The following is a 14648-nucleotide window of genomic DNA, read 5'->3' on the forward strand; positions in this document are numbered from 1 at the left end:
CTTAATAAAATAAAAAATAATAGTCTTTGGACTTAAAAAATTATATATTTTAGTAGTTTCTCACAGTTAATGGCAACTGACTTCCTGGAGTTTTCCTTCCAAATCCAGAACAAGCCAAACTGAGCAGCGAAGTGGGGGTGGAACAGCCTACTGGTTGGCAGCTTCTCCATAAAAAGATTAAAATTTGTTACTAGAAGAGTGCTAGACTGTCAGGAAGGCCAAATTCTAGTTCCAGCTTTGGCAGTAACTCACTTCCTGTATGGCCTTTGTGAGTCTCACTTCACATGGGGGAAGAAAATGAGGGAGCTGGACCATGTATATAATTATAAATATGTGTATATATTTATAATTTGTTATTGATAATATTTTATTTTATATACTATTATAATTATACATAATTAGGGTCATCATATATTTCATTGTGTAAACAAGGACCTTTTGAGAGTCAAAAAGAGAATCATTCATAATTTCACCAGGACAACAGACCTAAACTTGAACCACTGATTCTGGGAAAACCAAGATGTCTGATCACCTTACCTATATGCTTTCTTCAGCTCAAAATTCTATCCTCCTCTAGAAACACCCATGGGTCCCTTCATCATGCTCTATAGCTGGCTCAGTGCCTGGCACATCCCAGATGCTCACTATTTGCCTTATCTCCTTTCGGTGAGCATTTCTGCATTCTTTATGTAATCAAAGCCATTGATTTTTCTTCCACAATTTCATTGTCTTCTGAAGTCAAATTGTCCTTGTGCCAAACAGCTGCACCCCTCCTACTGCTGATTTTACATGTGGTATATCCTCTGGTGGCCTTTAGTGACAACAGGTTTTCAAAGAAGATAAATATTTAGGTGTAAAATTCATTATTTTTCAGGTCAAAGAGTAAGTAGTGAAAAGATATACCTGACTGGTCTGAAGTTCTTCAATTACTTAAGGCTAGAGCGGTGGTGAAAACCTTGTTTCTTCAGCTAGATTGCCAATGAACCATATTAACCAAAAAGACATAAAAGAAAGAAAACCTAAACAATATATACTTACTGATGCATTTCACAAATTTTGGAACACATTCTATGCACGTCAAAGCTCTAACTGCTCAAAACTAGGTATCCAGAGCTAACCTGCATATTTGTAAACATGGCATGTAACAATTTGCCAGGTTTTTTAATAGTCTTTTTTTTTTTTTTAAAGAAAGTGAGTCTTTAGTTGTTAAATATATTTTTCAACACCAATACTATTTTATGTCTTAAAAGCATGTCCATTTATTTACTTCTCAACTGTAATTGAGGGTGTGGGCAGGGAGAGCAAAGAGAATGAGAGAGTCACTCCTTCTGTACCCAAGGAGACCTCTGTCCCATGCCCCTTCTGGAATGTCCTCTTGCTATTAATTAAAGAACTACAAATATGAGTCAGACCCATGGGTTTCCAAGTGACATGACTAAATATTCTGAGAACATGTCTGAGGAAACGAACAACCATTCAGTCTTTGGCAAGATTAAAAGGCAAAAGGATGGAACAAACGCTACAGAATGTCCCAGGAAAGGATTTAGCCTTGGCGTGAAAATAAGCTGGACGTGTCAGTTCACCTCCTACTCTCTTGGAATCATCTCAGAAACGAGTGGTGGAGATTACATAAATTATGAATGAGACAGTCAGGAAAATCTCTGTTGAGATGTTGGCAAAGTCTGAATAAAGAACAAACAAGCCTTGTAAACTGAAAGAAAAGGAAAACACAAGGCAAAACCAGCAACACTTTCACCATTACTAACTATATGGGGAAAGGGAAGTCACTAGTTTCTGAGAATTCTCTAGAACACTGGAAAAGTACTAATTTCCAAAGTGTTTAAGTCGTTCTCATCCTTAAAGTCATATAAAATCGAAAGCACAGGCATACTAAAAATTCCGTTTTGAGGAAAAGTTTCCCCAGACAAAGGAAGTCTAGGTTTGTCCTCACTGGCGAAGGGGTTTAAACCACTTTTGGAATTCAAGTAATGCCTCCCCTTGGCCCTGGTCTTGGGTATGTCACTTGCTGGTTACCTCACAGACAAGCAAGCACACGCCCACCCAAGCTCACCTCCCCAGAGCCGCAAGCTTGGAATGCCATCAGTGCTTTCCAGCACCTTTAGGGGAAGAACTCTGAGACCTCAGAGAAAGGCATTTGTTTGTTTTGTAAACAAACACATGAAGATGAAGTTCCTTTTTTTTTTTTTTTTTATGGTTGCTAACCAGGGTGATTGTTGCTGAAGGTTTGTGTGGCTGTGGCCATTTCTTAAATTAAGACCACAATGAAATTTGTTGCATCAATTGACTCTTTCACTCATGAAAGATTTCTGTATAGCATGCAATGCTGTTTGATAGTATTTTATCCTCTGTAGAACTTCTTGCAAAATTGGAGTCAATCCTCTCAAACTTTGCTACTGCTTTATCAACTCAGTTTACACAATATTCTAAATCCTCTGTTGTCATTTCAACAATGCTCGCAGCAACTTCACTTTCTTTGCTCATCCTGAAGAAGCAACTCCTCATTTGTTCAAGTTGTATTATGAGATTGCAGCAATTCAGTTGCATCTTCAGTCTCCATTTCTAAATCTAGTTCTCTCACTGTTTCCATTGCATCTGCAGTTGCTTCCTCCACTGAAGTCTTGAACCCCTCATAAGTCATCCATGAGAGTTGCAATCAACTTTTCCCAACTCCTGTTCATGTTGACATGCTGATCTCCTCCCATGAATTATGAATGTTTTTAATGACATTTACGATGGTGAATCTTTTCCAGAAGACTTTGCCCAGATCCATCAGAGGAATCACTATCTACGGTTAGCTGTAGCCTGATGAAATACATTTCTTTTTTCATTACCTCGGTGAACTCTCCAGTTCATTTGGAATATTCTATAGCTTTCACCAACCTGTCCTTGTTTTTCTCCAGCCTGTGAAATGTTACTTCTAGTGCCAAAAGATATGAAATAACTTGACATTTTATGCGGATGCCTTGTAATTTTCACATTTTTCTTATGTCTCTTGACAAAGATTCTTTGCTTGGCCAAACTTTAGTTAGATTTGTGTACCTTCTCCTAGGCTCATCTGTACACTTCTTCATAAAATCCAGTTTCAGCAAAGAACCCTACTAAGTCAGCTTGGCAAGAATATCCCCTACTCCATCCTCAATATCTGATAATCAGATTCATTATTCTCCATCATCCCAGAGGTTATGATGTCTAATTACCCTGGCCTGTCTTCAGCAAGAATCCTGTTTGGTTAGTTTAGCCAGAATTGCCCTTATCCCTGATATTTCCTCTTAGTGAGTTTCCATCCACTGACCTCCATCCTGCTCCATGGCTGTAAATTCCCACTGGCCCATGCTGGATTCGAAGTTGAGCCCAATCTGTCTCCCCCATTGGAGACCTTGCTGCAATGGTCCTTCCACCTATTAAGATGATCTTGAATAAAGCCAGCCTTACTGTGCTTTAGCAAGTGTCCTTGAATAATTTTTCTTTAATATTTTCTTTAATCATCTAGGAACACTGATAAAATCTGTCTTAAGGCGAAGATACCTCTTTGGGATCACTTTCTCTAAGATCTTGCTACAGTTTTAGGGTTGTTACTCATTAGATGCCGATCCATTTGAACCACATCATTTAGGAACTTTGGCAGACATGGAGTGGGAGGCAGGAATCTGACAGGATTCAGAATTCTCTGAATTAGGGAACTTCTCCTTTCCCTCCACTGCTCCACTCTCTGACCCAATATAACATCTGCCCATGATGATTATTGCAAGAGTAAGTTTCCAGTTTCTAAACAAATAAATTGGTCAGTTAGCTTTAAAATCACCACCAAAAAATCACGAAGGTGAACTTGAAAGTTAACCCTCACTGCCACTCATCCAATGCAAGAACTAACTGCACACTAACTGCTGGCGAAACTGCAGGCACAAACAGGATGCCTGTTTTGGTCTTGCATAAGCTCTGGATTAGAAAGAGGATTTATCAGTATATTTCCATAAACTGGGTAGCTCTTTTGACAGAAATCATTGGGCTTTCTGCTCTCTGGTTGAAGGTAGGTGACTGAGAAACTACCTCAATTCCATTACCTAAGAGGGCTTATGGCCTAGACTCAAACTACCAGTTGAGTCATATTCCCTAAGGATAGTGTATCATATTCTTTGTCAATAAAAAAAGTAAAATGATTTTTAAACCACTCTATAAAAATAAAAACACCTAAAGCACAGTGCATCTATCAGGACTTATAGGGACAAAAATAACAACATCCATCTCCTATAAGACGATTACAATGAAAAGAAGAACATCTGTAAAAAGCACCCAGTCGTAGCGCTTAGCGAACAGTAGGTGCTCAACAAAAACATGAATAGTAGCTGCTGTTTTTAGGGAGTCTGTAAACCAAAGGAAATCAGGTCAGGGAGATACCATCAGATATTCCGATCCTTTCCCCACATATACTTACTGCGTCTCAGCTCCTAGCAGCATTTCCACTTTCTCATTCGCATGGTTACTAAGGACTGTCAGAGTAAAGAGGTGACTGGCAGAGCTCTGTCTTGAATAGAGCACTGTGGAACTGTTCTTCCCTGGAGAAGAATTAAGCTCTTCATTGTCACAAGATTCCACCAAGAGCTGATCTCTTAAGGAATAATCATTGACGTTATAACTTTCTTCACTATAAAGGAAAGGGAAAAGAACATGTCAATTATTCAGCCAGATAAGACTGTGACATTGTCAGTTTTCAAGGCACATTTTGGTGGAAACAGCAAGGAGTGGGCAGGAAGGAGAGGGAGAGAATGACTTATTTTAAACTATGAATTGGAATTCAAATTCTATCTACTGATTATGAATCAATGTAACCCCCTCCAATTAAACCTAATTACTATTTTTATGTATGTAACATACTAAATTGCATCTCGAGTATAAAAGCAATACGAAAAAAAAAAAAAAAAAAAATGAAACCCTCTAGGTTTCATTTGACCTCATCCTGGAACTGTTATAATAAGTGGTCCTTGCATCCTTGCATGCATCTTGGTAATGCTCCAGCAGGTATACCTCCCCAGCTTCCACATCTCTATTTGTAGAATGAAGGAGGAGCCCCAAATCTACTCATGCTCTGGGAAACAAGACCTCACCCCCCAAACTCCCCATCTCCAAATGACCATGCATTGGGGAGAAGAGTCCCAGAGGTCTGCTTGCTTCTGGCAAGACACCCAACCCATCCTTCTGTCCCACACTCAGAGCCTCACCACCTGTTTCAGAAACCACCAGGACTAATCTCATTATGCCCTCTACTCCTGATTAGGCTCAGGACCCCCAATATCCTTCTTTCTCCTGCACTCCCATTCCCATCGCACTGTGAACATGCCCAGTCTGGCCCCAACTTTTTCCACTCCTCAGCTGGTTCCTGAACCCCTTCCACTGTACCCTCTGGGAATGCAATTCCTTCATTTAGGGAATCTAGTAAAGTCTTCTAAATACTTGGCCTCATCTCTGAACCCTCCCTTCACGTTCTTGCTTTAAAAGAAACATGACTCTCCCTAGAGAACAAGGCATCTCCTGAGAGCCCTCTGCCTGCTTGCTTTTTATTCTTGCTTCTAGACAATGATCGCTTCCTCCTCCTGAAACATCATCAGCTTTGAAGCTCATGCCATCAGTCTCTAACTCATAACCACAGTCATTATAGACCCCTGGATCATTCCCGATCCTCTCCCTTGAGTTTCACTGCTGGCTGTCTGTCTTTCTCCAATAATACTTCACACACACACACACACACACACACACACACACACACACACACACTCTCTCTCTCTCTCTCTCTCTCTCTCTCCCTCTCTCTCTCTCGGTCATTTACATCAAGTCCCCAACACTACTTCTTTCTTGAACTCTCCTGTAAAGGATCTTTCCACTACCCCGTACCCTCAATTCCCTGACTTTACTCTCCTTCAATGATCTTGTTTTCTGCCCTACTTCAGCCACAACTCCATGGTTACACCTTAGTCCTTGTCATTACCATCAACTACAACCTCTCTGTAATCGCAGTGTCAAACGTACCTCTCTCTAACCAGCACAGCCTTTCTTTCCAACTCTCCTCCTCTAATCCTCAACACCAACCATTATTTAACCCACCAGTTCTTACAACCTATTGACTCTACAACTTTTCCCCCTGTCCTTAATTCCCTCGTGTCCTCTTGTTCATGCATATTAAATTACCTAGCTTGGATTTCTTGGTACCTAGTTAAATCACATCTTGCATACATGTTCATCTCCTTGACTGTACTTGCCTGGCAAATCCCGAACTTGGTTACACACAGCTTTTCCTCTATTCTGCACCCGCACCCTTGTGGGTGAACATGAGAGTGCTCAATAAATAATTGTCACAAAAGTGGATGAATATGCAATAAATTCTAATATACGCAGGAATATCGAATAATTGCCTTATTTAATAATAAATGCAAATGAATGATGTCCGGGGAGCTTAGAGAAAAGAAAAATCCTTGTGCAAAGTCAAGTACACTAGGAATTTCAGAACAGGTCACTTTGCTCAAGATTTCTTAGAATTTATTTTCCTCAGAATGGACATCTACCTGTCAACCACTCCCTTGTAATGCTGCTTGAAAAACTTCATATTTTTTTCTAAAATTTAGTTTGATAGATTCTCCCCTCAAAAAACAGCAAATGCAGTTATCTATAAAAGCAAAATATTGCCTTCTGATCAAGCCTAATTGTTCCCAAGATAGTAATCTGTATTAATTAAAAGATTGTGCAGCACGATTATCTCCAACGCTCTCCTGAGACTGCCTACAGACCAGCACACCCACACCTGGATATGTCAAATATTTCTCACATCCAAAATGAGACTTATCAAAGTAGACATGATGTTTAGAAAAAGAGGAAGGTGAATAACACGCTTTACAAACAAATATGGTTATTTTTTAAAAGACTATGTTTACTAGAAACAAAGCAGTCAATTTTTAGCAGCATAGAACAAGTTTATCATGTTGTATAGATACTATATCAGACATGCATTTAACAGCATAGGACTCAAGATAAAAACCAAAAACCAGGAAAAAACATAACAAAACCTCAACAACAACAGCATCAAAACAAAGAGAAAAAGAGGATGAACTGAGGCTTCCTTGTTACTATTTTCTCTCTGCCCCTTTTGATTACTCTTTTGGTCCAATTTACAAGTTAAAAAACACAACCTGTTAGTCAAAGGCACCTGTTTCTGCTTAAACACAATTCTGCTTCACAAAGATAAATGGAAGCAACCTAATATTGTGAACGTGGGGTAAGGCTCTAAACAATGACATGTGCATAGGTATCGTAGGTATTTCCCAAGAAATGAAAGCCAAAGAAATGGATATGCTATAAAGTCATCATTTGAGATGACTCAAATTCTAAAAAGTTGTCAACATAAAGTGGTTTCACCTATCAAGTCATCCCAATAGAATTCAAGACCAAGCGTTCACAGAAAATGAATATAATACGAATAAACCAGTTAAGTGTGTGTGTGTGTGTGAGAGAGAGAGAGAGAGAGAGAGAGAGAGAGAGAATGACGGAATCTCGCTCTGTCGCCCAGGCTGGAATGCAGTGGTGCACTCTCAGCTCACTGCAATCTCCGCCTCCCGGGTTTAAGTGATTCTCCTGCCTCAGCCTCCTGTGTAGCTGAGATTACAGGCATGCACCACCATGCCTGGCTATTTTTGTATTTTTAGTAGAGACAGCGTTTCACCATGTTGGCCATGCTGGTCTGGAACTCCTGATCTCAAGTAATCGGCCTCCCAAAGTACTGGGATTACAGGCCGGATTCACCACACCCAGCCAGCTTTTTTCTCTTTCAATTTTCAGAGTCATCAATGCTTTATTTTTTTGTCTTTGGGAGATAAAGACACAAGTAGATACTTTTTAAAAATGTTTATTAATTGTTCTCTCAAGCAATGACAACTACAATGCCACTGATTAAGACCCAGGATGGCTGCTGGGCTCAGACTATGCCTGTAGTCCTCTCAAATGTCCGGTTTGAATGATAAACTGTGGCTGCCCTAATCATAGCTATATGATTTCACCTCAATTATTTATTTCCACACATCTGCACAGGTGTGCCATTGAATATGCCTGAACAAGGAACTTGGCCCACTGGACTTCCGGGTCCAAAATAAAATGCAGGAAACATGTTGGCCTTTTTGTTTGTTTTTAAAGTGATTTACTATCATCCAATATCCAACATCATTATTTCGTCTAGGCTAGTAAACTTCTGCATTATGTAATAAATAATGTAGGTGTTTATACCTTCTTTACTGCTCTCCTAGGGAATCTAATATTAAAAGAAATGATTCCATTTAATAGTAGTGAAGTAAACAGATTATTTATCCTTGTTGGCTACCTAATTCAAACCCAGTGAGACAAAAACTGAAAGAAAAAAAGGACTGAAAAAAAAAGAACAAAAACTGAAAAGCAGCTCACTCTTGCTTGCTAGCTCTTGAGTGTTCTCACACACGTACATGCGCATTCACACACTTGATCTCATGAAGGTTTGAATGAATACTGAAACACTGAATGAAATTCATTCTCTTACTGTCAGCCAGCACCTACTATCTCTCTTCTTAATAGAGAGTAACTATTAAAACATGTGCTTCAGTAGAAAGAGGAGTGGAAACTCTACAGCCAGGTGCAGCTGTTTAAAGCCCATTTCCCATCCCTGCTTACTTATCCCATGTCCAATAAGTATGGAGCAGGCTAAACAGGGTTGGGAAAGAAACCCCCTTCCTGAGGGAAGCTGATGCTAATCAGACTTCCCCATGTTTGTCTCTATCACTTCACAAACATATGGTTTACATAGTCTCTGAAACAATTTGGAACATATAATGAGGAAGTTAAAGTGCTCAGAAAAGGGCAAATGGAAAAACCATCTTTCCTTGCATGGAGAAGTTTATACGGAGACTTCCTTTGATTGTCTTATATGTGCTCCAAGTTTACCAGCTGCTCATCAAGGTGTCTGCTTTGTGCAAGCAGCAGCTCCTATCAGGTGCTTCAACTGAATCAAATCTATAGAAGTCTGTTGCTTGGAGTGTAAACAGTGATGAGTTTCTCTGTTGAAATCCACTTAAGGTCCTAGTAACCTTTGTTGAGATTTCTTTCTTTGCTTGTTTTTAACAACATAAAGAACTACTAGCAGATAACAGGATATGATGGTAAACACATATTCTAATTGTTTTTTTCTCTGGAGGGCATTCTTTGTTAAGCAAGTCAGACAGTGTTTGGTTCTACTATACACAACGCAACATCAAAGGCAGAAAAATGATACACCTTATTGTAAACACTGGCTTTCTTAAGGAGATTATTATGAAGCCCTTTAAGTTTCTGTCCCATAATTTCTATAAAGGTTAGAATTTTCAGACTGAGCATATATTTATTACTTTAAAATCAGGAAAACATTTAAAAATTTGCGTACAACTTGCATACATTTTTAAAATACCAAAGCTACATATATGTATATGCAGTAGTTAGCATAGGAATAAGAGACGCCAACTTCAGCAGAGTAGGTGCCCTGGGGAAGAGGAGGAAGAAAGGCTGAGAGTGGAAGGACTTTGGGTAATCTCAAGTGTTTTATATAGTTTTTTTGTTTAAAAGGAGGGATCTGACATTAATATGGCAAAAAGTATCTGTTAAATATGGATGATAGGTATATTCATGTTTGATAATTTTCTGCAAGGTTGAACCATTTTACAAGTAAAAGTAAAAATCAAGAATTTAATAAAAAATACATACAGTGATGGCTATCATCACTCTAGGTGTCTGTGGCTGCTTAAGGATGCAACTGAAGTGACTACCTGATAATGGAATGTCTTTTCTGCCCTCTAACAACTAACTCTTTGCAGATGACACCATTGACTGAAAATATACTACCAAGTGACAGTGAATTCAGTAAAGCAATTAGGTGTTAAAAAAATGGCTTTTCTATATATGAGTAACACCCAGTTAGAATATAAAATGAAGATGTCATTTTATTTATGATTGCCACAAAACACATAATATATTTAGGATTAAACTTAACAGGTTTCTTCTATATGTGGATAACCTTAAACAATTTTAGAAGAAGGCTCAAAGTAATAAATAGAAAAGCTTGATATTATCAAGATATCAATTCTTCCTCAGTTAATATATAATTTAAACACAACCCAGTGAAAACACAAGCAAGAGTTTTTTGAGAGATGGCGGGGAGTGGAAATAGTTGAGCTGACTGTAAAACACAGAAAAAATAAACATGCAGAAATATCCAGAAAGACTGGAAAAAAAAAAAAAGAATAAACTAGCCTTATGATGTATCAAAACATACTGTAAAGCTGCAGAAATTCAAAGACTGGGACAAGGGCATGAGTTGACTGATGGATTGTGAAGCAGAATAGTGGGTTCACGAGTGGACACAGACATGTCTGGGGATACAGAGGTGACATTTCAAATCTCTAAAAAATTAATGAGTTAATCAATAAATAATACTGGGACATTTGGGGAAACATCAAATATTTTTTAAAATGTGGATCCCAATCTCACTCCTTAAACCAGGATACTTCCTTGAACCCAAGTTCTGGGTACATAAGAGTTGTGAAGAAAAAGCAAGTGACAAGACAGGTCTTTCTGCAGGATACAGACCTATAAGGGCTTGCCTTGTGGTCAGAGAGGTGCTGTTAAACATGTACATACCTTAGGGCGAGTTCTTATCTTAACCCTTATTAGCAAGCATTTTAGGTACTTAATACGGATGAACAGGAATGGAAAATAGGCTAGTTTACCAAGATGCACCCAGAAGAGTGAAAGGAAGGATGGTGATGGGGAGGCAAGGGAAAGGGTTAGACTGCACAAGCCAGCTTTCCCACAATCCACATCTCTCAGCCCCAGCTGTGGGTATAACTCTCACATACCCGCTTACATTGTTTTAGAACTCTCTTTTATAGCCCAAACCCAACAGAAGGAAACCCAAGCAGCATTTCCAGTTCTTCCTTTTGTAAAAAGGTTTAATTAAAAGAAAAGATGCTATTGAGACTTATCACAGCATTGACAGTCATATGATTTTTGGCATGTATTCTCAAGATAAAGACATTTATTTTTTACTTATTCAGTAGTTCCCTTTCCATAGGCTTTAAAACATTCACACAGCTTCTCTGTCCTGAAAAAAATATTTACTAGAATATGCTGGTGCCACGACAATATGTTTCCTGAGTTAGCAGCTGCCTGCGGTTTCTCAGACCTTTGTGCCCACAGGCCAGTGAAATGGCTTCCGAAGGCCACCAGAGCCCATCACCCCACAAAATTAAACACCTGGATTTTGCCATTATTTCTCTTTGCATGTATACAGAATCTAGTGACACTGAGCAACTGTGAATCCTGAAACTCCCTGTCTTCTAATGCCTTTTGTGACATTTCTAAGTCATCCTTCTTTGGGGACACTCTCCAAGATCCTCTTCTAGACTGTCATGCATTAAATCCCTCTGAGGAATTTAATGGTTCTAACATTCCGCCCAGTAGCACTGATACACAGGAGTTAATGGGGTTTATGAGATCAAAGGAAATTCTTCCTACTTTCCTCCAATATATGTATGAGAAAAAGTGTTCTGTAGATTTCAACTTGTTTCCCTTCTCCTTCTAAAAAACATGATTCCTAAACCCTCACACTTAATCGTGTGCTTAAATGGAATAGAAACACTCTAGTCAAACTTTGCTGGGATGAAGGACATTGAATTTATGCTAAAATTTATTTTCAGTCAAGGAGTTAAAAATTTTTTTCACTTGATTGAGGTTGATTTCCATTTCAAAGCTTGGTTTTAGAATTATACTACTAACATGTTGTTAGTGGAACAATATACAATTTTAAAGGAATGAAGTACGGCACAGCAGGTAAGAGTTAAGCCACGATTTGGAATGTCTGGTAAGAAACCCAATTTTAGGCCGGGCGCAGTGGCTTACACCCGTAATCCTAGCACTTCGGGAGGCCAAGGCAGGTGGATCACAAGGTTAGGAGATCCAGACCATCCTGGCTAACTCGGTAAAACCCCATCTTTACTAACAGTAGAAAAAATAAAAATTAGCCAGGCGTGGTGGCAAGCACCTGTAGTCCCAACTAGTCGGGAGGCTGAGGCAGGAGAATTGCTTGAACCCAGGAGGTGAAGGTTACAGTGAGCCGAGATTGTGCCACTGCACTCCAGCCTGGGCGACTCCGTCTCAAAAAATACAAAAACAAAAACAAAAAGAAACCCAATTACTCACTGGCTTTGTGAACCCAGGCAAGTCACTGATCCTCTCTGTGCTTCAGTTTTCTCATCTGTAAAGTGGGAGTAACAGGACGAACTTCACTGGATTGTTGAGAGGATTAAATGAGGTAACACATGTATTACCTCATTGTGTGTAAGGCTCTTACAATCATGCCTAACTTACAGTAAATGTCAGCTATTATTTTTTTTACTCTCCTAACAGAACGCCATCCATTAAACTGCCTGACGTTTTGTTAAAAGCCTGATAATTATATGTTTTGCAAATGTGCAAGTGGACCAAGCATAATTAGAGTTAAATGCCCATGTCAAGAAATCCGCAATTTGGCAAGTGCTCAGACCAGCAAAACAAGGTACAATATTTATCCAGAAACTGATTTCAAATAGCCTTACTTGCTGAGTTCCTCAAGATAATTCTGAAGTCTAACAAACATGCCACATACATCCTATTTCATTGTTAATAACATAGCCAATAGTAGAGATGAGGATCTCCGTTCATTAGTATGATAAGCATCTGCTATGATTCACTGCCACAAAAAAGATGGCCAGTGACCCAGAAAAGGGCCGGGAAGCCCCATCCCTGTCACCAAGGACTACCAGATGCCACAGCCCAGCACTTTTGCGGTTGCCCATGGGATGCTCTGAACCCATAGTCCTTGAAAAAGAGGAGATGCACAGTTCTGAGAGGCTGTCAGTACCTTTCTGAAGCTCTCTCCCTGGGATAAGCTGAAATAAGCAAGCCCTGAAGGGCAGGCAGGCAGTTTCTTAAGTGAGTAACAAGGTTATCCAAATTATACAGCCACCCCACACTCCAAGTCAGGAGTACCATACCACTGACTTACATCAATAAAAAGGAAAAATATACTATTTATTGCACATTTTTCAGCAGCAATGTTACAGTGTCTCCTAATCACTGAGGAACAGTGCAAAAAATAAAAACAAAACTGCTACTGCAACGTGTACACATGATTTACACCAATTTATAAAAGAATAAAAATAGACCAATAGTTTTTCCTCACTCACTTGCCGCCTGACATGGGTTTCCTGAGGAGGCAAAGGCACAGAGTTAAAGTCATTTATCCCTAAACTGCTCATGCTCTGGAGGCCATACATTCAGGTCTGGTCCTAGAGTGAGCCATAACTTCAGCTATGTAGCCATTACATAAAGGTTGAAAATCATTTTTTAAAACAATAAAATATTCTAGAAGTAGAAGAGCAATAATTTGATTTATGGCAAAATCTTTAGAGAGAGAAACATAATACCAAAAATAATCTTAATGATAGTATGTATCAGTTACTTAGCAGGACTATTCATATCCACTCTAGTAAGAGCTTTATGTGCATTATCTCATTAATTCTCACAGAAACTCCATGATGAAGATGTTATTATCCCCATATTACAGATGGAACACTGAGGCTCTGACAGATGAGAAGTAATTTACCCAGGATTTGAGCTCAGTTCTTTCTGACCCCAGACATCGATATTGTGCTTCTCAGTAGTGGCAGATTTCAACATTTAACAGCCATGCCAACTCTCCTTACAGACGCAGAGGAAACAACACCTCGTAACATCAGAGGAATCAAGGGTGCATAGGACAGTGGAAGAAAAAAGAAAAGCAAAAAGGAAACAGGGCCCTCATTTCTTTTCCACCCCATCTTACTATCTTGAATTTAGAACTCAATTCCAAAATGGTCAGAAATAACCAAGCTTCATGTGTTCCAGGAACAAAGGAGCTTTCAATCATTCTTACTGCCCTTCCTTTAGCCAAGATACTCTTAACTTCCCCAGAAGAAGACAGGTATCAGGTGGTTTCCAGCTTTCTATAATAGGAAAGAGCATTCTCATGGAAAAAGCAAAAAAAAAAAAAAAAAAAAGGAACCAAACCAGGCCATGAACCTTTCAAGGGAGCCTGCACAATTTTAAGCCACTGGGTGTTCAAACTATTTGGGAAAATCCAAGTTTGAACTTAAGTCCTTGCCCTTATGATAATGATCTAGTAGTTTGCTATTACAGAAAATTTTATAAAACCTGAAAAAAAATTAAAAATTTTGAAAACCTTTATATAAAACTTAGAAAGTTGTAACATGGCGCTCACACTATGTCAATATACACAGTATTTATGGAACCAGAAATCAGGAAGTAGAAATCTCCTGTCTTAAATGTCTGCAGGAAGGAAATGTTATCAAAGGGAAACTCTTCCCTAGATTCTGATGCTAGATTAGCTAATAATGGTAGAGGAAAACTCACAAATATGATTTGGTACTGGTTCTAGTTTTCTCCTACAACCAATAGAACTATAAAAATACTCAAAAGCTTACTTTGGAAAAGATGTTTCTCCAAAAAACAAAAAAAGATATAAGTTTCTATGCTTTTTTTTCCCCCAATAACTT

At 38.9% G+C, this 14648-nt stretch overlaps 1 protein-coding gene across 1 annotated transcript in view; it reads right to left on the reverse strand.

The window, feature by feature from the left end:
* ARHGEF26 (Rho guanine nucleotide exchange factor 26) overlaps positions 1 to 14648 on the reverse strand; it is a 141193-nt gene that overhangs the window by 10417 nt on the left and 116128 nt on the right. The window contains exon 12 of the mRNA XM_021934735.2: positions 4454 to 4663. Within this exon, the coding sequence (XP_021790427.2) occupies positions 4454 to 4663 (210 nt within the window). The remainder of the gene's footprint in view (positions 1 to 4453; positions 4664 to 14648) is intronic.

This window comes from Papio anubis, chromosome 2 (genome assembly GCF_008728515.1).
Source record: "Papio anubis isolate 15944 chromosome 2, Panubis1.0, whole genome shotgun sequence".
Taxonomy (NCBI): Eukaryota; Metazoa; Chordata; class Mammalia; order Primates; family Cercopithecidae; genus Papio; species Papio anubis.